Source organism: Gracilinanus agilis, chromosome 4 (genome assembly GCF_016433145.1).
Source record: "Gracilinanus agilis isolate LMUSP501 chromosome 4, AgileGrace, whole genome shotgun sequence".
NCBI lineage: Eukaryota > Metazoa > Chordata > Mammalia > Didelphimorphia > Didelphidae > Gracilinanus > Gracilinanus agilis.
In genome coordinates, this window is record NC_058133.1 from 376,858,765 (window position 1) to 376,881,357 (window position 22,593).

General features: G+C 35.7%; 1 protein-coding gene across 2 annotated transcripts in view; it reads left to right on the forward strand.

The window, feature by feature from the left end:
* The window catches only part of PKIB (cAMP-dependent protein kinase inhibitor beta), a 121,618-nt gene that overhangs the window by 95,636 nt on the left and 3,389 nt on the right, over positions 1 to 22,593 (forward strand). The window contains exons 1-2 of one of the 2 annotated variants that reach the window (XM_044676890.1): positions 14,486 to 14,555; positions 18,252 to 18,429. In XM_044676890.1, the coding sequence (XP_044532825.1) occupies positions 18,279 to 18,429 (151 nt within the window). In that variant the 5' untranslated portion in view covers positions 14,486 to 14,555; positions 18,252 to 18,278. Of the gene's footprint in view, positions 1 to 14,485; positions 14,556 to 18,251; positions 18,430 to 22,593 lie in introns of those variants that run through there. The other variant, XM_044676889.1, reaches the window with a different exon arrangement.

The following is a 22,593-nucleotide window of genomic DNA, read 5'->3' on the forward strand; positions in this document are numbered from 1 at the left end:
AAGGGCCTTTATTAGAGAGACTTGTAAAAAGAAATTTGTACCATTATGATTCCTGTGCATTTCCCCCCTTCTCCTATTTATCCCTGTTTAGTTTCTGATCTCCATTTACCCTCTTTTGCCCTCTTTTCTGTCAGACCCAGTCCCCTTATCTTATACCCTTCTTCTCCAACTCTTCTGTAGGGCAAGATAGCTTTCTGTATACCCAATATATTATTTGTTCTTCCCTCATTGAGTCAATTCTTTTTTAATTTTTTATTTTTTAGAAAAATTTTTCCATGGTTACATGATTCATGTTCTTGCTCTTTCTCCTCTCACCCCAACTCACCCCCCCCCACTCCCTGTAGCCGACATGCATTTCCACTGGTTTCTTCATGTGTCATCGATCAAGACCTATTTCCAAATTGTTGATAATTGTTCTGGGGTGGTCATTAAGAGTCTACATCCCAAATCATGTCCGCATCAACCCATGTGTTCAAGCAGTTGTTTTTCTTCTGTGTTTCCACTCCTGTAGTTCTTCCTCTGAATGTGGGTAGCGTTCTTTTTCATAGATCCCTCAGAATTGTCCTGGGTCATCGCATTGCTGCTAGTACAGAAGTCTATTACATTTGATTTTACCACAGTGTATCAGCCTCTGTGTACAATGTTCTTCTGGCTCTGCTCCTTTCACTCTGCATCAATTCCTGGAGGTCTGTCCAGTTCACATGGAATTCCTCCATTTTATTATTCCTTTGAGCACAATAGTATTCCATCACCAGCATATACCACAATTTGTCCAGCCATTCCCCAATTGATGGGCATACCCTTGTTTTTCAGTTTTTTTGCCACCACAAAGAGTGTAGCTATAAATATTTTTGTACATGTCTTTTTCCCCTATGATCTCTTTGGGGTATAAACCCAGCAATGATATGGCTGGATCAAAGGGTGGGCAATTGAGTCAATTCTGATGAGAGTAAGGTTCACATGTTCTCTTCCCTACCTTCCCCATCTTCCTCTCCACTCTGAATACTTTCATGCCTTTATTATGTACAATGATTTACACCATTCTATTTTTCCCTTCCCCCTCTTCTTCTTTCTCATGCCTTCATTTTATTTTATTTCTTATATCATCCTATTGTATTCAGCTCACACCCTCAATCTTTAAATAAACTCCCTTTAACTGCTCTAATAATAACAAGTTTCTTTGGTGTTACAGGAATCATTTCCCCATGTAGGGATGTACACAATTTAACCTTATTGAATGTCTTGATTTTTCTTTCTGGTTACCTTTTTATGATTCTATTGCGTCTTCTATTTGAGAGTCAAATTTTCTGTTCAGCTCTGATCTTTCCATCAGAATGTTTGAAAGTCTTCAATTTTATTGAATAGTTATGTTTCTCCTTAAGTATTTTGCTCAGTTACTGAGTAAGTGATTCTTGTTTGAAGTTCTAGCTCCTTTGCCTGGGAGTTTTGGAATTTGGCTATAATATTCCTGGAAGTTATCCTTTTAGGATCTCTTTTAGGAGATAATTGGTGGGTTCTTTCAAAATCTATTTTGTTCTCTCTTCTAGAATATTAGAATTATTGATTTATTGTAAGATGTCCTCTAAGCCCTTTTTTTGATCATGTTTTCGATGTAGTCCAATAATTTTAAATGATCTCTCCTAGATTTATTTGCTAGGTCAGTTACTTTTCCAAACAAATATTTCATTTTTTCTCTATTTTTCATTCTTTTGAATTTGTTTGATTTTCTTGATGTCTCATGAAGTCATTTGCTTTCACTTTCCCGAATTTAATTTTTAAGACATGATTTTCTTGATTGAGCTTTTGTTTCTCCTTTTCCATTTGTCCAGGTCTGCTTTGTAAGAGTTCTTTTCTTCTTTGGATTTTTGTGCCTCTTTTACCAATTGACCTATTCCAGTTTTTTTAAAGATATTAATTTCCTCAGTACTTTTTATGCCTCCTTTACCAAAGTGTTGACTGATTCTTTTTTTGTGAATATCCTGTATCACTCTCATTTCTTTTCCCAATTTTTCTTCTACTTTTCTTATTTGATTTTTTAGAATCCTTTTTGAGCTCATCCACTAATTATTTTTTGCCTTGAGAGCAATTCATATTTTTCTTGGAGATTTTGGAAATAGCAGTTTTAACTTTTTTGTCATTTTCTGAATTAGAGTCTACCTTGTCACCAAAATAACTTTTTGTGTTTATTTCTTTTTATTGTTGTTTGCTTTTTTCAGTCTATTTTAACTTTCAGTTTAAAAAAACAAACAACTATTAAAGTTGGGCTCTGTAACTGTTTCAAATTTCAGGTTCTTTGTGCATCTGCTTCCAGAGCTGGCACTGGGAATCTATCTACTTTCAGTTCTTCCAATATGGTATGATGTAGGGAGAGGTGTGTTTAATACTCTTTAGGTCTGTACTCTGGTCTGTGAGTACCCAAGCACTCTTTTATTCCTGGGAACTGGGACCAGGATCCCCTGGCCTGCTGTACTACAAGTGTTGATGTGTGCTGGTGTTCTTCCTCACCCTGTGACTGTGCCCCAGGGCTGTTCCTGGTTTTGTCTATGAGCAAGGTGACAAAAGTCTTGCTGCCAGAACCAGCAAAGGGGTCGAACAGTTGTCTGACCCTCCTTACCATCTGTGGCTGCCTCAACTGTGCCCAAAGCCTTTGGCCTCAGAGGAGCCTGCCCTGGCATGCTGCCCTTCACCTCTACCCTGGTGCACTAGATCTCTCCTGGTGCCCTTCTAAGTTGTTTTGGGCTGAAAATTTATTTCATTTTGATTTGGGGGTTATGCTGCCCCAGAATTCATTTTGGGACAGCATATCATTGCTTTTTGGAGGGAAATTTGAGGATCCATCTTTTTCTTTTAGCATTCTACCAATTTTTCTGTTTGTCTCTGAATGAATTAATATGGAAAGTATTTTATCTGAAGAATTTTAAAGTGAACTTCAATCAGGAAAATGGAGAGCTATAAGGTAGGTGTGAGCAGGCTGCAGCACATAACAAATAATGAGTTTCAAAAGAGGACTCAGGCAAAGAATATTGTCAAAGAAAAGGTAGAAAACATGGGCTGATCAAGTTGTGAGAGCAAATGATAGCACTTTCTTTTCTTACTCCTGTTTTCTGTCTTTTATTCTGAACTAGCATCCTACTACTAATTCTTTATCCTTGGCCATCCTTTCTTTCACTCATGTCCTTCCACTCATTAGGTTGAGGTGAAGGACTTGGAATATTTCTTGCTCCCTATTGCTATTTACCTATTGCCTCATTACCACCATCACTGAACAACCTTTTCTTCTTTAAGATTCACACTCTTCAAATTTATCAGCAATACAGATCTAGTGGCCATTATCCATAAACCTCCAGGTCATTCTCTCTTCCTCAATGAGTTTAGTACCTGACTCACAGTCTTTTCTCCTTCCTAATAAATCCTGCCTTCATATCAGGAAACTTTGGCATATATATTAAATCTCTCTTATGGAATTTCTCAGTTTCTTAATCTATAATTCCTATGAGCCAGTTCTCCATTCTACTTCATCAGTATACAGAGAAAATCCATACCCTTGATCTTGCCACTATTATTTAACATGTTTACTAATGATTTAGATAAAAGCATAAATAGCATTTTTACCGAATCTGATAATTACAAAAAGCCAGAAGGAATAGCTGTATGACAGGATAAGAATAAAAAAAACAGCATTAAGCTTAATCTCTCCTGATTCTCCTCCTACCTATCTGATCACTCTTTCAGTCTAGATTTATTACCTTCATGATTAAATATAAAAGGTTCAGTTAGGTACTTAAATTTTGTTGCAAACTTTCCCTCTCATGTCATGCCAGTCTTTTTACATTTTATTACCACCTATATACTTCACAATTCAGCAACATTGGTCTAATTGTTATTTTCTCCACCTGATATGATACTCTGTTGCCTGGTAGTGTGTGTTTTTCAGTGTCTGCCCCAGGGGCCTAGGAGGTCCTTCCTTGTTCGCCTCCATCTACTGGCTTATGTGGCTGTCATCAAGATTCAGCTTAAATTCTCCCTTCTACAAGAGGACTTTCCTGATCTCATTCCCTACTTCCTTCCCTTTGAGATTACCTTTCATCTGCTCGCTCTCTATATTGAAAGTACATAGTTTGTATGTTGTCTCCTTCACTAGAATTCAGGTTTCTATCTTTGGCTTGCTTTTGTATTCCCAGTGCTTGGGGCATGAAGCATACTCTTAATAAATGTTTGTTGCCTGCTCGACTGAACAAGTATGCCTCATTGGCGTTCTCACAATAGCATCTCACAATATTAATAGAAAGTGAGGAAAGTTCTTAGAATGTTAAGTAGACTTCCTGCAGAAGCCCTATTTGTGAACATGGGTGGACAAGAGTCACAGAACTGTGAATAACTTAACAATAATCATTAATGCAAAGAGTCAGGACAATTCAAGAGACTCATGAAGTTGAGAAGGGTTCTATGTGTTTCAGCAGATTGTCAGTGGGTCCATAACACACACAAAAGGTTAAGAACTTGGATCTTTGAAGAGGGATAGGTTGAAAAGCCTATGTTATCCTTATTTCTTAAAAGGTCCAAAAAAAGTAGAGAACCAGAGCCAGGATTCAAATAAAGGTCTCCTGACTTCAAGTCTAGAATCTTTTTCACTATATTACTTTCTATCAAATGAATTTAAGAATCATTTAATCATTCACTAAGTAGTTTCTGAGTACTTTCTATACAACCAACCCTGAAGAATTGAAGAACTGGGAGAGATACTGGAATGAGAGCAGTGGAAAGATATTTGGGGCCTGAGGTCTAGTTTTGCTACTAATGTTCTGTGTGAACTTGGGCAAGTTATTTAACTCCTCTGAAATTAATGTATTCATCTACATACAACGAAGTTTTACAAGATATCAAAGATGATGGCATTATATATAAAATAGATTGAATTAAATGATATTCACAGTTATTTCCAACTATAATATTTTGTTAATTAAAAGACAGGGATTTGTACAGTCATTTTATTTTAAACAGTGAAATGCACACAGAAGATGATAAGATTCTTCCCAATTGAAACAATTAAGGGAATTATTAGAAAGACGCAAAAGTGTCTACAATTAAGCTATTTTTGTATGTAGATGGACTTCTTATACATAATTTCTATAACAGAGTAACACGTTAAGAAACAAGAGTTCAACTTCAGGATAGAGAACCAGCTTATTATCTGAAATCAAATGATTAATATTAATTGAAGATTCAATTTTTAAAATAGCATATGCTATCTTTTCTCTTCAACTGAAATATTTTAAAAATACAGCTGTTAGACATGGTTCCCTAATATCATTTAGTCTAAAAATACTAATAAGGAACACCTCTGATGTTACTTAGCCTAATAATTAAATCTGAAATCAAGTATCATATGAGTCATCCTGACTTTGGAGAATTTTCAGGCAATTTCTTAATTTAAATTATTAAATGGGCAAATCAAAACCTAACAAAAATCCTGACAAATATTTTGTTCCATCTCACCTGTCCTCTTCTGTCTCACTTTCCTTTTCCTCATCTCTGAACTTCTCAGCATCATCACCCATTCTCCTTTTCTTTCCACTTATTTCAGAGGAAGAGAAGTCTGTGATTGTTCCCAAGGCTTATCCTTCCACCTGTATCCTTGATCTCAGCTCTGCCCACCTTCTCCAAGAATTTGCTCTGTCATCCCATGTCTTTCTACACTTTTAGTCTCTTCTTTTTCACAGATTCTTTCCTATATTATAAACAAGTGCTCAGGTTCCAATACTAAAACAACCCCTCCATTCATTCTTCAATTTCTCCAACCTACCACCTTTTCTCCCCTTTATGATAATTCTTCTTGAAAAAGTAGACCAAACTAGATGCTTCCATTTTTCATCACTTACTCAAATGAGGAAAGTACCTATATGAATATATGAAGTTTCATGACAGTAATTATTGGTAGTATTTTAAAATTATTATTTTCTCCTTTTTGCCTTGACATAATTGCAAAAATCTGTTAAGAGAGCTGGCAACTTCCTTTCCTCAGTTCTCTCCAGATTGTCTGGTGTACAAGTGGTATACAAGTACTATGTTAAAGAATACAATCTCTTGTCTTGTAGCTCGGTATAGCAGATGCACTGTTGTTAGTGCAATAAGGTAAAGGCTGTGTTCCCAGATAAATACATAAAAAGAAAATAAATGTCATTAAAAAGAAGTCTTGGACTTTTTACAAAAGTAGAAAATCAGTCTTAACCCCATTCCACCTCTCATTAGGCATCATAAGCAGGGTAACTAATTAGAGGCTGATAAATAGCTGGGACCCATCTCTGACTTCACAAACTAGTTCAGTTTCCAAGAGGTCAACACAGAGAGCAAATACAGGCATGAATATAAAACAACATGACATTTAAGAAGTTTACTCAAGTATAGAGGTCAAAAAAGTGCATAAAGGATAAGGACAGTAAGATCCTTAAGAGCTAAAGCTATTTTTCCCCTCTCTTTATGTCCCTAGCATTTAGCACAGTACTTGGCACGTTAGGCACTTTTTGTCGTTCATCCACGTCTGACTCTTCATGTCTCCATTTAGAGTTTTCTTGGCAAAGACAATAATCTACCATTTCCTTTTACAGCTCATTTGACAGGTGAGGACATTGAGGCCAATAAAGTTTAGTGAATTGCTCGGATCACACAGCTGGTAAGAGTCTGAGACTAGATTTGAACTGAGAAGATGGATTTTCCTCACTCCAGATCTGGTACTCTATCCTGTGAATAGAGCTGCCCTATTTAGGTACTTGATAAATGCTAGTTCACTGACTGAGGGTCATATTGTTCAATGTCTGCTTTCTTCTGCTGTTGGAAAGTGTGTNCTGTGAACCAGCCAGCTGCCCTATTTAGGTATTTGATAAATGCTAGTTCACTGACTGAGGGTCATATTGTTCAATGTCTGCTTTCTTCTGCTGTTGGAAAGCATATATATATATATATATATATATAACCTCATGGCTGAAGGTGAATTTTATGGAAGGTCCCTTATAGAGTGAGCTAGGACTATGTCTTTGGCCCAATATTTTTTTTCAATTGAATAGATAACATTTTTATCAATGGCTTGCATGAAGAACTTGAATATGGCATATTTATCAAAGTTAAAAATGACAGAGAGCTAGAGGATAATGCTAATACTTTAGATCATGGATGCAAAATTAAAAAAAAGTTTTTGGCAGGTTAAAATGATTATGGGCCAAGTCTAATAGGATGAAATTTCATTTGGGTAATGAAATTATCATAGCCTAGGCCTTTGATAATAACTGGAAAGACAGGAAATAACCTGTTGAGGAAGAAACTTGATATCTTGTTTAGTTTAAGAATGGATGAGTGGGGATTGTTAAATGCAAGAGATGGAACAGATAGGTAGGAATGGTTAGAAGAGATAAAGTTATAGTTTTAAGGAGGAAACTAAAGTACTGTGGGGCATTGTTGTTAGGTTATTTCAGTTGTGTCTGACTCTTCCTGACCCCTTTTGGGGTTTTCTTGGCAAAGATACTGGAGTGGTTTGCCACTGGATTATAATAAAAGAATCTTGAGAGTTACAATGGATTATAGAGGTCATCTTGTCCTATCTCATCCAATCCCATATAATCCTTCCAATGATATCGACACAGCATATGGATGATCTAGCCTGCTTAAACATCTCTAATGGCCTTGTCCACTGACTGGATTGGGATTCAGGAGATATAGGTTCTTGTCTTGGCTATAGCACTAGGAGCTTTGAACCAACTAAATGTTGGCTCAGTAGATAAAATATTATGCCTAGAGTCAGGAAAATCTGAGTTTAAATTCGGTTTTAGATACTGAGTTATATGGTCCTGAGAAAGTCACTTAACCTCATTTTGCCTCAGTTTCCTCAATTATAAAGTAATAGCACCTTCCTTGCAGAGTTGTTGTGAGGATCAAATGAGATAATATTTGTAAAAATTATATATTGCTTAGCACCATGCTTATAAATACTTATTCCCTTCCTCACTTCCCCTTCTTTTATACTTGAACAGATCTAATCCCAAAGAGGATAAGACCAAATCTACAAAATACCTTATATGCACTCACAGTTCTCTTCTAGCTATAAATCTACCATGGCTCATCCCCATCTGTGGCATATTTATTGAGCTTTTTAATCAACTGAGCAAAACTTCATCAATGATGACTACAAAGCCTCCAGACACAGATTTTTAGGTGGTGATTATTCTCCATTTAATGTCTAGTGGCATCTTCCAGAGAGAGAGTTGGTCTGGAGAGTAAGGACTTCCAGAGTGGGATTATACAGATTTTAAGATATTGACTATTATGTGTATTATATATATGTGTGTGAGTATATATACATATATATATGTATATATATTCTTTGTATTATATATCCTGGTAGGACATTTTGTTTTGATTCTACGGTCTGGCCAGTCCTCAAATATTTTTTTAATATGAATTCAATTAAGTTGATATGGTGAGTCTTAGATTGGACTTTCTGTAGTATATTTCATAATATGAATTTTGGAGCAAAATGGATCTTTGAGTACATCTCGTATATCTTCTCATGCAACTTTTCCAAAGTCACACAACTAGTTCCTGTTAGAGCTGGGATTTGAAACCCAGTGACCTATTTCCTCATCCTGTAGTCTTTCCACATATTTCATCACAGTGTTATCTTATGTTTGTATATCATCTTACAGTTTTTCAATGCTTTAAGGAACATTTCTTCATTTGATCATCACACCATCTCTGTGAGATATGTGGGTATTTTTAACCTGATTGGTAGGGGTGAAAAACAGAGACTCAGAGAAGTTATGACTTGCATAAGGTTACACTGCTCTGCTAGGAAGAGGCAGCACTGAGACTAGACCTGTTGCCGTCCAATTCCTAGACCAGAGCACATTATAATCCCTCTCCTGCAAGTTATATTTTGTACAGCTAACCTCAGTGATTTTGTTGTACTGGCCTGCCGTCACCATAACGAGAGGAAGGTTCTATATTTATTCCAAATTGTAACCAAATTGTGCAAAAATGATTTCCACTTCTCCTTCTTGTCCATATCATCAAACATTGTTTGCTATTTTTCTAAAATCCCCATTTTTATTAAAAGGGGAACTGGCCCCTGTGCAAGCGAATTGCTAAGAGCAAACCAGCTGCTTTTTTAGGTTATTTTTACTCTGCAGCTCATATTAATTCATCTGTTCATTTTGTAAATTATCCAGTGGTACCTAGACAACAAGTACCACCCCACTGTTGTTTTCTTATTAGGGCAAATATATAGGTGGGAAAGAGGAGAAAAGAATAAGCATTTATAGGCAGAGGACTTAAAAAAAGTTATCTCTTTTGATCCTCATTGATCAAACCTATGAGGTAGGTACCATTATGATCCTCATTTTATAGTTGAGGAAACTGACAAATGGAACTTAAGTGCTTATCAAGGTTCACACAGCTAGTAAGTGTCTTGAGTCCAGATTTGAATTCAAATATTCTTGACTACAGGCATAGTAGTGCTCTATCCACTGTGCCACCAACTACCTCTAAGACAAGATCATTAGACTTTCTGTGCTGAGTATCTTTGTATTTCTTTAGAGATTCTTTTAATGTTATATCTTTATGTTATTTTAATAGCAACATTCCACATAAATTTTTCTAAGTTATATGGTTAATGATGTCTCCTTTCTTTCTTCCTTCCTCTCCCCTCCCAGAGCTGCCCAGCAATTCAATCCAGGTTATACATGTATTGTCATGCAAAACACATTTACATATTATTCATTTTTATAAGTGAATAATCTTGAAAAACCAAACCCTCAAATCATATAGCCAAATTAATAAGTGATAAATCATATGTTTTCATGTGCATTTATGCTCCAACAGTTCTTTTTCTAGAGGTGGATAGCATTCTTTTCATAAGTCCCTCAGAATTTTCCTGGATCATTGTATTGCTGTTAGTAGTAAAGTATCACATTTGATTATCCCATAATATTTCAATAATATCTCTTTTGAAATCATTAAAGCCTCTGGATGTAGTAGCAGTTGATAAAAGGCAAAGATGAGAAACAATATAACCAAATTCAAGAGTCTTCTCAAATGTTTCCCTTAACTGGGCCAGAAAACTGAATTTCTTTAGGAAATCATGAGTGAAAAGGAGGAAGATGTCAATATTGGTATGGACCAAAGGATCTTAGCTTTTGAGCTATCAGGGAACTTAGAAGTCATCAAGGTCAACTCTCATTTTACAGATGAAGAAAATGAGGCCTAAGAAGATGAAATGACTTGCCCAGTATCACATAGGTAATGTGTTAAGGCTGAGATTTAAAGTCACATGCTGTGAATTTAACACTGTGAAAGTTTTGAGGTGAGGGAAAAAGGAATGAGAATGCTTCTCTTGCCTACCCCTCATCTCTGATTCTTCTTCAACCGACTCCAATAGTTTTGCCTTTGATATGGAAATAAGAGAATAGAAAAGATGTTAAGAGAAAAAGAGAATAGGAGAAAAGGGAGGAAAAATTTTTGGAGGAAACAAAGAACTTCATAAGCTCACAGAATATCAAAAAGAACTTTAGAGATCATTTGTTGATGTTCAATTGTTTCATTTGTGTCTGATATGTCATGACTCCATTTGGAATTTTCTTAGCAAAGATGCTGGAATGTTTTGTCATTTTCTTCAGTTTATTTTACTGATGAGAAAACTGAGGCCAACAAGATTAAGTGACTTACCCAGGGTCATACAGCTAATAAGTGTTTGAGTTCAGATTTGAACTCCTGAGTTCCACTGGACACCTAATTGCCCTAGAGATTTTCTGGTTCAGTCCTATCTATTTATAGATGAAAAAAGAAATAGTCTAGAATAGTTTTCACAAATAGTGCCATAAAATGAAAGCAACTGAAAAGAGTACTGAAATTTCTCTCCAGTGGTTCCCAAACTTTTTTGGCCAACTGCCCCCTTTCCAGAAAAAATATTACTTAGTGCCCCCTGGAAATTATGAAACTATTTATTGAACTCAGAATAGAATGTAATACAAAAAAAGGTGTGGCCATCACCGCCTCCCTGGATTGCTGTAGCACCCACCAGGATGCGGTAGTGCCCACTTTGGGAATCCCGGCTCTATACAGACTTTCTCAACTCCCTGCCCCCTATATTGAGAGCTATGTTAAAATGATTGTGTTCTGGAGTAAAATAACTGGAATTTTCTAAGGATGGCTATATTTAATGAAGAAGGGAAAACCAATTTATTTTTATTCTTTGGATCATAATTATCTTCAGGACTAGAGTTGAAAGGCAGAGTAATGTAGAAAAACTAGTGTATTGGTAGTCAGAAAATTGGAGTTTCAGTCTCTAGCTCTGTTACTAATTTATTGTATAATCTTAAGCAAGTTACTCCCTCTCTTTGAATCTCAGCTTCCTCATTGGGAAAATATAAAGGTTGGACCAGGGAATCTCTGAAACCCCTTCTAGAGAGAACCTACAATGGTGATGGCAAACCACTGACACATAGCCATTTTCGATGACACGCGGCCGCATGCAGCCACATACAGAGGAGTAGGGGACTGCATGCCAAGGATGAAACATTTGCTGTAGAATAGTGTAGACACTCTGTGCACTATAGATGACAATTCTACCTATATTAACTTACCTATTTTGGTTCATTAAATACAGTTATATATTACAATTATACGTTTTTGTTATTTAAACTATAAATTATGTGTATTTTTTTCGGTGACACACCACCCAAGTTATGTTCAGTTTTTTGGCAAATTTTCACACACCAAGCTCAAAAGGTTGCCCATCACTGTCCTACAACAACAGCAACAATAAGCATTTGTTATCTACCAAATGGGAAGTATATGTTAGGTACTAAATTTTCAAAGATAAAAAAAAGAAAGTCGTTGCCCTCAAGGAGCTTACATCTAGTCGTTAGAATATATACACAGAAAGTTAAATACAGACCATATTCAAAATAAATACAAAATAGTTTGAGAAGGAATGACATTAGCAACTGGGAGATGATACCATTGGATTTAATGAGATGAGCAATGAAATTAGAGGAAGAGAGGAGAGAATAAGGAAGAGAGAAGATAGAAAAGGGAAAGGGAAGATGAGAAGGAGAAAAGTCAAGGCTGAATATGCACTTTGGAGGTGTTTATTCTTAGAAGGGAGCAGGAGGAGTGATGGAAAACCAGAAAGCATTGACAGATTGGCAGGAGGAGAGCCATTTGATGAAAGCAGTGACTGAAGCCAATGAAAGATATTAAATGGAAGGGATGTCTGTCCAACAGGTCTTAATACTACAAAAAGGTCAAAGATGGTGAAGACTGGGAAAAGACTAAGATTTCAGAATCACTGGTTAATTTGAGGAGAGTTATTTGAATAGAATATTAGTGTCAGATGTCAAATTAAACATGGTTAGGTTTAATGAAGGAGTGAGAAAGTGAAGTCTGGAAATATAGAAGTTTCTCAATATAGGGGAGGAATTATAGGATGTGTGTTTGAAGAGATTCTAGGGTAAATGCAAAGTGTCTTTCAAATCATGGAACTATGCATATGTTTGTGGACAGATGGGAAGGAGCTAGTAGAGAAGTAAAGACTGAAGATGAAAAATGATAGAGGAAAAAAAGAGTATCAGTGGCACAAGGTCTTAATGGGGAAAGAAGTATATGTAGGGGGGGATGGGGTGAGGAAAAGAAAGTGTGATACCTGTGTGGTTCAGTCCTTTATTGCTCCAGGGATTGTTATAAGGAGTTTGGGAGATATTTTAGCTGTGTCAATCATGTTTCCGTCTTTGTGACCTAATTTGGAGTTTTCTTTTTCATTTTTTATTCAGTTTATTTAGATGAGGAAAATGAGGCCAGTAGGTTTGTGACTTCCTAGAGTCACATAGCTAGTAAGAGTCTGAGGCGAGATTGAATTCCAGAAAAGGAGTCTTTGTGGCTTTAGTTCTGGTACTCTCTCCACTTGCCCAACCCCGATACCCAAGATATGCCCTATGTTGTTTTTAAGTCGTTTTTCAGTTGTGTCCAACTCTCTGTGACCCCATTTGAGGTTTTCTTGGTAAAGATACTTAATAGTTTGCCATTTCCTTCTCCAACTCATTTTACAGACGAGGAAAGTGAGGCAAACAGGGCTAATTGACTTGTCCAGAGTAATACAGAGTTAGTGTATGAGGCCACATTTGGATACAAAGTTGTCTTCCTTACATCTCTAGCTTCCCAAGATATTAAGAGACTACCAAAATTTAGTGATTCTGATGAGGGTAGAAGGCAAAAGAGTCTTTTCCTCAGATGTCAATTAGGCTGACAACAAAGAATTAAAATCAATTAACTAAATGCACAGTATTGATTCTAAGATGGAACGTAAGGGTTTTAAAAAAAAAAGATGTTAGGCTGTTAATGAGATCTATTATTGTTGCATGACTCTCATTAGAAAAATGATGAGCACAAGATAAGATTGTGTTTTGCATTTTGAATACCATTTTGACCTCCCAAAGATATTCTCTTGGCTAAAAATGGTTATAATGTGTTTTTTGAATATGGTTTGAAAATGATTTTATGTCCAAAATGGACTTTGGAATGTGAAAACATAAATGGCATGTGTTTGCTCAAAAAGAAGGTGCATTGCTTTCTGGATTATATTGTAAGTTTTACTTAATGAGTGCCATTAAAGGTTTTTAGGTTACTTAAAAAAGAGGACCGGCCTGACTTTTTTTAAAAAGCAAACTAATGAGTAAATATATCCAACAACAAGATTTTAAGTTGATATTAAGTAAATAAAAACTTTTTTAACATGTGTCTGTATATGTTTCTGACAACTGTATTTACCCTAAGAAGACTTCTTAAAATGTGAATTGAGGATTTTCAAGGTAATAATAAAATGAAGATATTATTAGGATCCCCTTTATTGAGATTCAAGATTTGGAAAGGGGAAGAAAACAACTGGAATGTTAAAATTATGTTTACTTTTTCTCATCTGGTGACCTGGACAGCAAGATTGGCAGCAGATTAAATATTATTAACCAGAGGTATACTTTGCCTTTCTAAAAAGAATCTCAGCTCAAAATTACATTTAAAACTGAAAAAAATAATTAAGAATTCTGCCCTAAGCCATTCATTTGTTTAGTTATTGGTACCATGGTTGTACAGATACAAACTTGACATTTAATGTGCAATTAACTGGCAATTCTTCCCAGACATCTCCTTTGTTCCCTCCACCAAAAAGTCTCCTTTTATCTAGGGAAGTAACCATGACACCAGCTTTCCCAAAAACATATTTTGTTTTTCTTCCTTTGTCAGTTACTTTAAATAAATGCGCAGATTCTCTGACTCATTACCTCAAAAAGCTGTCTTAGTGAGCATACGGCTCATTCTAATTGTATTGAACAATGTAGTGGTTTTAGGAAGGTTATTCCTTTTACTCTGGCTTTGCATCAAGAAATGCAAATCATGAGACTTTCAATAGATATGATATTAAAGTGAAAAACTCTTGGAAACTTGAGATTCTTCAGAGATGAATGCTGTGGCAAGATAAGGAAGACTAACAAATATGCAAAAAGGATGGAGGGGCCAGGGTGAGTGAAAAAGAAAATACAATAAAAAAACTGTATTTATTTGTTTCTATATGGTGACTTTACACACAGTGTCAGCTATTTTTTATCCTATTGTGAGCTAGCCAGAGAAGTTTGTCATATGCCTCTAAAGAACCCTTCTGCTTTTCCAAACTGGTTGTGCTGGTTTTGTATTTACATTTCTGAGACTGAAGAAATGACCAGCATATATGACTATATTAGAGCTGGTAAAAGGGATGTGATTCTTTTGGCAAAGCAGTTTGTTATCAATTTATTTATAACAAATAGAAACACAAATGTGCCCTGGGTGATGTGAAATGACATTTCCTTGCCTATACTGATGGTGGGATCTTTGTTAATGGTCAGAATTTCAAAGGTAGTGTTTCTATTCTGCTCCTGAAAAAGAAGGTCACAATGGACCAGGAATTCTTAACCTGGGGTCCATGGATACCTAAGTGGTACATAGATTGATTTCAGGAGATACTTGAAATTGAATGAGAAAAAGTCATATTTATTTTCACAACCCCCTAACTGAAATTTAGCATTTCCTTCAATTATAAATGTAAGCCACAAACATTATTCTGAGAAAGAGGTCCATAAGCTTCAGCAGGCTACCATAGAGGTCCAGGACACAAACAAGTTAATAAACCATTGAAATAGACAAAACAGAAATGAGTCAGCTCCCCAGAGGAGAAAAGGGGATAAACTACTAATCAGTGACTATTTCGGTTAATACAAGTAGAGAGTAGACTGAATCATCTTTATAAGACAGTAAAATGAAAAACAAATCTTTTTTAAAAAAAGGTGTTTTCATTTTCCTCACTAATCCAATATTTTCCTTTCTTAAAACAAAAAACAAACAAACAAAAATACCTTTACCATTTACTTTAGAATCAATACTAGGCATTGACTCCAGGGCCAAAGAGTAGCAAGGGCTAGGCAATGGGAGTTAACTGAATTTGTCCAGGTTTATATAGCTAAGAAGTGTCTTGAGGCCAGATTTGAATCCAGGACCTCCCTTCCCTAGGCCTGACTCTCAATACACTGAGTCACCTAGCTAGCTGCTTCCAGTCTTTTCATCATTCTGACTCTTTGATAATAAACTCCTTGGGAACCAGAACTATCATTTTTTGTTGCTTATTTTTCTCTTAAAATACTCATAAATGTTCTCACATATGCATTATAATTAGTAAATGTCCTTTATTTTTATAATATACTGAGGATCTACAGGTTTATAATCTATTGACTTACTAAGATACAACTACAAAGGAAGCTTTCATTATTGCTTTTCACCTAGATAAAAGGCTGAATGATCAACACCTTTCTCTTAAAGTTAGTTCTATAATGGAGAATCTGGAGATCATCCAAGCAAAGTTTTGAGATAGTTTTATGGTAGTTTTGTCTCCAAACATCTAGCTTCAAACATTTCAATTAAAAACCTAGACAAATATTTATGTATCACATACAACGTCCAAGGTAATGGACTGGGGATATAAAGAATAAAGGATGACAATCCTGATCCCTAAGAAAGTTATAATCTAAAAGCAAGAAGATATGTGTACAGTTAACCATGCTACAAAGTAGAATGTAATTGTTGCAAAGAAGAGATTAATTTATCTGGAGAAAAGCAACAAAAACTCCATAGAGGAAGTAGTTGCTGAATTGGATCTTAAATAATTTCATCAAATGTCACGGAGTACGTTTGAATGATGGGAGATAGCTCAGGGGAATATATGAAGGAGGAAGGCAAAACAAAATCAGGGAGCAATCAGTTTAGTGGGAGTGTAGAAATGAAGTGGGAAATGTACACTGGTGCCACCATGGTGGAAGTGGAGGGCTGTAAATGGCAGGTTAAGAAATGAATATTTTGTCCTATAATAAGGTTTTTGAACACTGATTTCACTAGTCAAGCCTATGCTTTAGAAATATTGATTTGGTAACCATGTGAAGAATGGATATGAGAGGATAAATTGGAGACTGGAGCCAGGGAGACCAATTAGGAGGTTATTGTAATAGTCCATAGAAGAAGGTCTATTTACCTCCTAGAAGAGGGAAGAAAAAGGGAGAGAATCTGAATAGCAAAATGTCAGAAAACAAATTGTAAAAACATGTTTCTACATGTAATAAAAGCAAGTTTCAAAAATTTCAAAATACTTTTTCTTTAAAAATTAAAAGAAGTGATGAAGATCTGAAGCAGAGTAGTAGCAGAATGAGTTGAGAAAAAGGGTCTAATTCAGAATAATTCTTTAGAATTTAGAATTTAGAATATTTAGAAAGACTATGCTTAAAATATCAAAAATAACTTAATAATCTTCAAGAGAAGTAGCCAGGACCTGGGCATGGTGATTCATTTTCCTGGGGTGGGTTACTGGGGGTAGATTTTTTTGAGTTCTGGGGTTATGAGCTCCAGTATGGCTAATGACAATCGGGTGTCTGCAATAAGTCCTGCACCAATATGATGAGTCTGGGCAAGATAGAGAGTCCCAGAAGAGAAAGAGAGGGAGAGAAGTGGGAGCAAAGAAATATAGATGAAAGGAAATTTTTAATCTAAAAAATCATTGGACCAACAAGCCTTTATTGAGTGCCCACTACATACTAGGCACTGTGCCACATGCTGGAGGAGTCTTTTCAACAAATCAAGGCATATTGACTCTTACCAACATGCATGTCCCAAACTATTTTTCCTTTGACCTTTTCTACCTTAATATCCTTTTTCTTGGATATAATATGATAATTATTCTATTTAAATATTTTAAAGGATATTCTCAATACTTTGATAATTAGGATGATGATAATGTAATATTCAATGTTGAATTAGAAGGAATCAAAAAAGGCTTGGTGAAATATACATATATGTGCATGTGTATATACATGTTTTAAAATGTACATTTTAATGTATTTTTTACAATGATAGTCTAGGTTTTGATTCTGGCTTTATTAAAAGAGTGAACTAGCAGAAAACAAAGCATGATCATTAAAAAAAATTATCCTTCTACTGACCTCCATGTATCATAAAGATAATTCCTTTAGACTTCTTTGAGGTATAGATAATTGCTAGGCTACTTAGAGATGTAAAAGTAAACACTACTAACAGTTCTTAAAGGTATATAAAGAAAAACAAAAATTGTGTGCCCTTATCCTAAGACCACTCAAAAGTAGTTTGGAGAATAAAGTTAAATAAAAGGCTACAATTAAAATTTCAACTTGGCTTTGCTAAAACTTAGGGAAAAATTTTTTTGTCTAGCTTCCTCAAATTATAATAGGGTTTTGGCCAAGGACTCTATTAGGACAAGCAGATAGATTGGGGCCTATGAATAACCAAACAAATTCATTTTCATTTCCCTTTCAATTCTCATTCTGGTGGAGCCAATCTCAGAAAAGGGGAAGCAAATGAAAAAAAGGATCTGTTCACTTCAAAGGAATGGTTCTTAGGAAGTCTGAGAAGACTCTGTTTAAAGAACTTTAATTAACCATTGTGAGGACTCTCCACTGAGTTCAGGGGAGTTGTTGGTGTGCAGATAGAAACTTTGAGAACTGATGATTGGCAAACATGAGGATTTGTTAGTATCATGAAGCTAGAGCCCAGCGGCCTTTGGAAGGTTGTTGCTCTTGTCTTTTCTTATATTGAACTAGGATTGCTGGACTTTTAGGTTTTTAAAATTTTTTATTTCCTTCCTTTCTTGAATATTCTTTTTGCAGATGTTGCTATGAAGAAAGGATTCAGAAATGACTGATGTAGAGCCTGGGGTCCCAGAGTTTTCTTCTTCAGGAAGGTCAGGTCGTCGGAATGCTCTGCCAGATATCCGGGGATCTTCTGATACTCCTGGATCATCAGAACTGTCTAATGAGTTAGCCTCTAGCCTCACTTTGTCACAAGGTAATGCTGAAAATCCTGTTGACCATAATCAAATCTTTTGCTTTATTTTCCTTATTACTCGTTTCTTTCATGTCTTCCTAGTGTTGTGTAATTGGGGTATTTTCCTCTGTAGCTCAGAGGCTTGTCTTTTTTATGGTGGGCAGCATGGTACTCTCCTTGTGGTGAACAGAGCATATTGGATTGGATCTGAAGTCATGGACTCCCATTCCTGATTCTGGTACTGTTTGGCCATGGACAAACCACTTCCACTTCTCTGGGCTTTAGTTTCTTCATCTGTGAAATAAGGGGGTCAGACTAAACATCTTCTAAGATATTTTTCAGCCCCGTTTTATATTATAATTTTATTTTGTATTGCATAAGTGCTAAACTAAGTAAAATTGTTTGATTCTAAACCTAATTTAGATTTTTTCCCCTTCTGAAAACAAGAAAAATACTATTTTTTTTCCACTTTGTTATATCCTGACTTTAAATGGGCTGTATCTTCTTCTGTGTGTTTGTAATTTGTATATTTGTGGGGCTGGACTTTTGAGAAGAAGAGTAATCTAGAAAGATCACTGGTTTTGGAATCAGAGGCTTTAAGTTTAAGCCCGACTCTTGACTTGTGAACTATGTGACCTTCAGAAAGTTTTGAGATCTCCTTTTCTTAATATGTAAAAATGGAGGTGAGGGAGAGTGGTTTAGATTAGATGATCTCTGGGGTGCTTTTAGGGCCTGCTAGGGGATACAGTGAAAAGAGTGTGAGGCCTAGAGTAAAGAAGACTTATCTTCTTGAGTTAAAATCTGGCTTCAAACATTTACTAGCTATGTGATCCTGAAAAAGGCACCTAACCATATTTGCCTCAGTTTTCTCAACTGTAAAATGAGCTGGAAAAGGAAATGGCAAATTACACCAATATCTTCACCAAGAAAACAAAAAATGAGGTCACAAAAAATCAGACATGACTAAAAAATGACTGAATAGAGGGTGCTTTTGGACTATAAATCTATGATCACATGAAGTTTAGAAATTAAATCTCTAAACAGCCATCCATTAAAAATCATTTCTGGAAGGATTTTATCTGTACTTTGTGTCTGTACCTGCAGTGATCGACATTGATTATTCACTAAAGGCTTAAAGATAATGTGTATCATTATCAACCTGTAAAGAACTTCAGAATAGGAAAAGGAAGGATCTATCAAATCTAGAAGTGAAAAAAATGCAAATATTTCTGATTCCTCTTTTGGTTTTATAAAAAACTATGTAGTTTTCCAGAAGAATTGCACTATTCTAAAATAAATATATTGACAATTTCAATAACACTTCAAAAAGGGTATCATTTTCATCATAAACAAAATTATACTAGAACAGATTCTGAGGTATTATCTGACGTATTTTCCCTTCTGTAAAATGAAGGAATTTTACTATGTCAGGGCTCCTTAACTTGGGGCTTAAAGATCCCAAGATATCTGTGTCTATTGATTTCATGGGGCCTGTGTGTGTGTGTGCATGTATCCAACTGTGACTTTCCTTCCTGATTCTGTGATTCCAAGATTCAAATTCTTGTATGGACAAGTAGGGTGGGTGGGAGGACAAAATCAACACTGGAGATATTGTCAATCAGTGATTCCCAAAGTGGGCACCACCGCCCCCTGGTGGGTGCTGCAGCGATCCAGGAAGGCAATGATGGCCACAGGTGCATTTATCTTTCCTATTAATTGCTATTAAAATTTAAAAAAATTAATTTCCAGGGGGTTCTAATTAATATTTTTCTGGAAAGGGAGCAGTACGCCAAAAAAGTCTGGGAACCACTGTTGTAAATGGATATTTGGGATTGAGGCTGACAGTTAGCTTTGTACATAGAACCTTAGCTTGGATCCCTTGAGATTACTTTCCATATTATTTCAAGTAAGCCAAAGGTATAATTTTGGGAGCAATGAGAATAAAGACTCATGAGTCACTGCCAATCTGTTCTGTGTAAGGAACACAGAACAGGATTCTAAACTCCTTTCTTTTCCCAAGTGCCAAATATGCCTGCTTTTACATGCATCTCCTACCAAATGTGCCCATAGCACCCCCTAAATACGGAGAAAGGGAGAGTGGAGAGGATATTAAAGGAGAAGAAATAGAGGAGAAGAGAGAGGAAGGAGAAGGAAAAAAAGGAAGAAAAGAGAGGGAGAAAAAGAGGAGTAGGGATATCAGAATGATAAAGAAGGGAGGGAAAAGTAAAGTTAGAGAAAAATAGGAAAAGACAAGGGAGAAAGGAAGACAAATTTTAATAGGATTCAAAATCCAAACTTCTTAAGTTTAAGATATAGAGGAAGGCATGACTAAATAGTTTCTCTGAAAAAGATCTATGAGTATAACTAGATTGTAAATATTAAATGTAACTTGTATTTCAATGATCTGTAATTATATTGTCCACTAGTGAAGACTTCATTCCCTCAATGATTTAGGAGTCTTCAGGAATTGCTCAGCTGAAAATGTCATCAGCCAAGATGCAATCTGGTTGCATTTTTTCTAGATGTAATGATCATATAACAGATACATTCTGTCCAAAATCAAACTGTGTCATATGGCAACCAAAAAAAATAAAAATAAAAAGCTTGTATTAAGGAAGATTGCACTGGGACTAGGAGAGAGTTTCCTTCTATACTCCGATTAGGGGTTCAGACCATATTGTGTTCATGTCTGGGCACGAATTAAAATAAGAGTGCTAATATCTAAACCAAGAAAGACTAAAGGAAAGAATGAAAACATTAGACAAATATCATTAATGAATATTAATTCAAAAATTTATAAAATACTGTCCAAAAAATAATAGCAAATTATCTAAGAAAAGACTGAGGAACAAAATTGGAACAGAATGGAATGAGAGAGAAATAATGAGGTCAAAGTAAAGGAAAACTTCTGCCAAAAGGATGTTCCAAGAGACTGTTTTGGTTGGGAGAGTCAATATGAAAGATTTTGGATCATACAACCAAGTAAATAGAGAAAGCAGAGGTTCAAACGATGAAGAGAAGCATACAAATAACTTAAAAGGAAGAGATACCAACAACTTGGAAATTGGAAACCTGGAAGTTATTTAATTTAAATTTAATTAGAAAATAATTAAAAGTAAAATTAAGGGATTGGACAAGGAGGGAAAACCAAGAATCATAATTATGGGGAGAGAAGTTAGCTTTTGGTATGGATCATTTGAAGTGTGTCAGAAATGTTTAATTCTGCTACCACTAGTTGTGTGAACTTGGGAAAATTATTTCAGTTCTTTAGGCTTCAGTTGTTCTCATCTACAAAAACAAAATAAGGATTAAATGAGTTGTCAAATAATACCTAGAGTCTGTTAGAACTCATAATATTATATAATTCAACGATCTCTCCGTGCCAGGTATGGGAAAGGTTAAGCCAGAAGTTATCAAAAAGGTATTCAGAAAAGAGGCTAAAACTTTGGTCTAATATCTGAGTATTGAAAATTAGATGACTGGGCAGGCTGATCTTATGAAGTCTTATGATGAGGACAATAATTGTACCTTCTCCCAGGGATTTGGGTGAGGATCAAATGAGATAAAATTTGTAAAAAACTTTGCAAATGATTTTAAGGTTTATATATAAATGCAAACTGTTATTTATTGTTAGACAAAATGAGATAGGCATATATGTAAGAAAGTACATGGGAGATGACTCTTTTGTGGCAAGAAGAAAGAAATGAATAATGAGAATCAAAGAAGTATTTACATTGACAGAAAGCATTAGGAACAGTTGACTAGAGAGTGGCACAGTAATGAGACTAAGGCAGGATAAATTACCATTTTGCCTAGATGAGCTTTCCCTCATTGTGGCTTGGCAATGCTCACTATTTTTTGTTTTTCAGTCATTTTTCAGTCATGTCCCATTTTTGTGACCCCGTTTAGTGTTTTCTTGGCAAAGATACTAGAATGGTTTGTCATTCCTTCTCTAGCTTATTTTGCAGACGAGGAAAGTGAGGTAAATTGGGTTAAGTGACTTGCCCGGGGTCACCCAGATACCAAGAGTCTGAGGTCAATTTTGAACTCAGGAAGATGAGTCTTCCAGTCTCTGATGCCTTTGCCACCAAGCTGCTCCAGTGCTGACTTTAGTTAATTAACAATAAGGAATCTCTAAGGGACCCCTTAGAAATCAGTGAAAAAATAACCAACAATGTAGTCAGC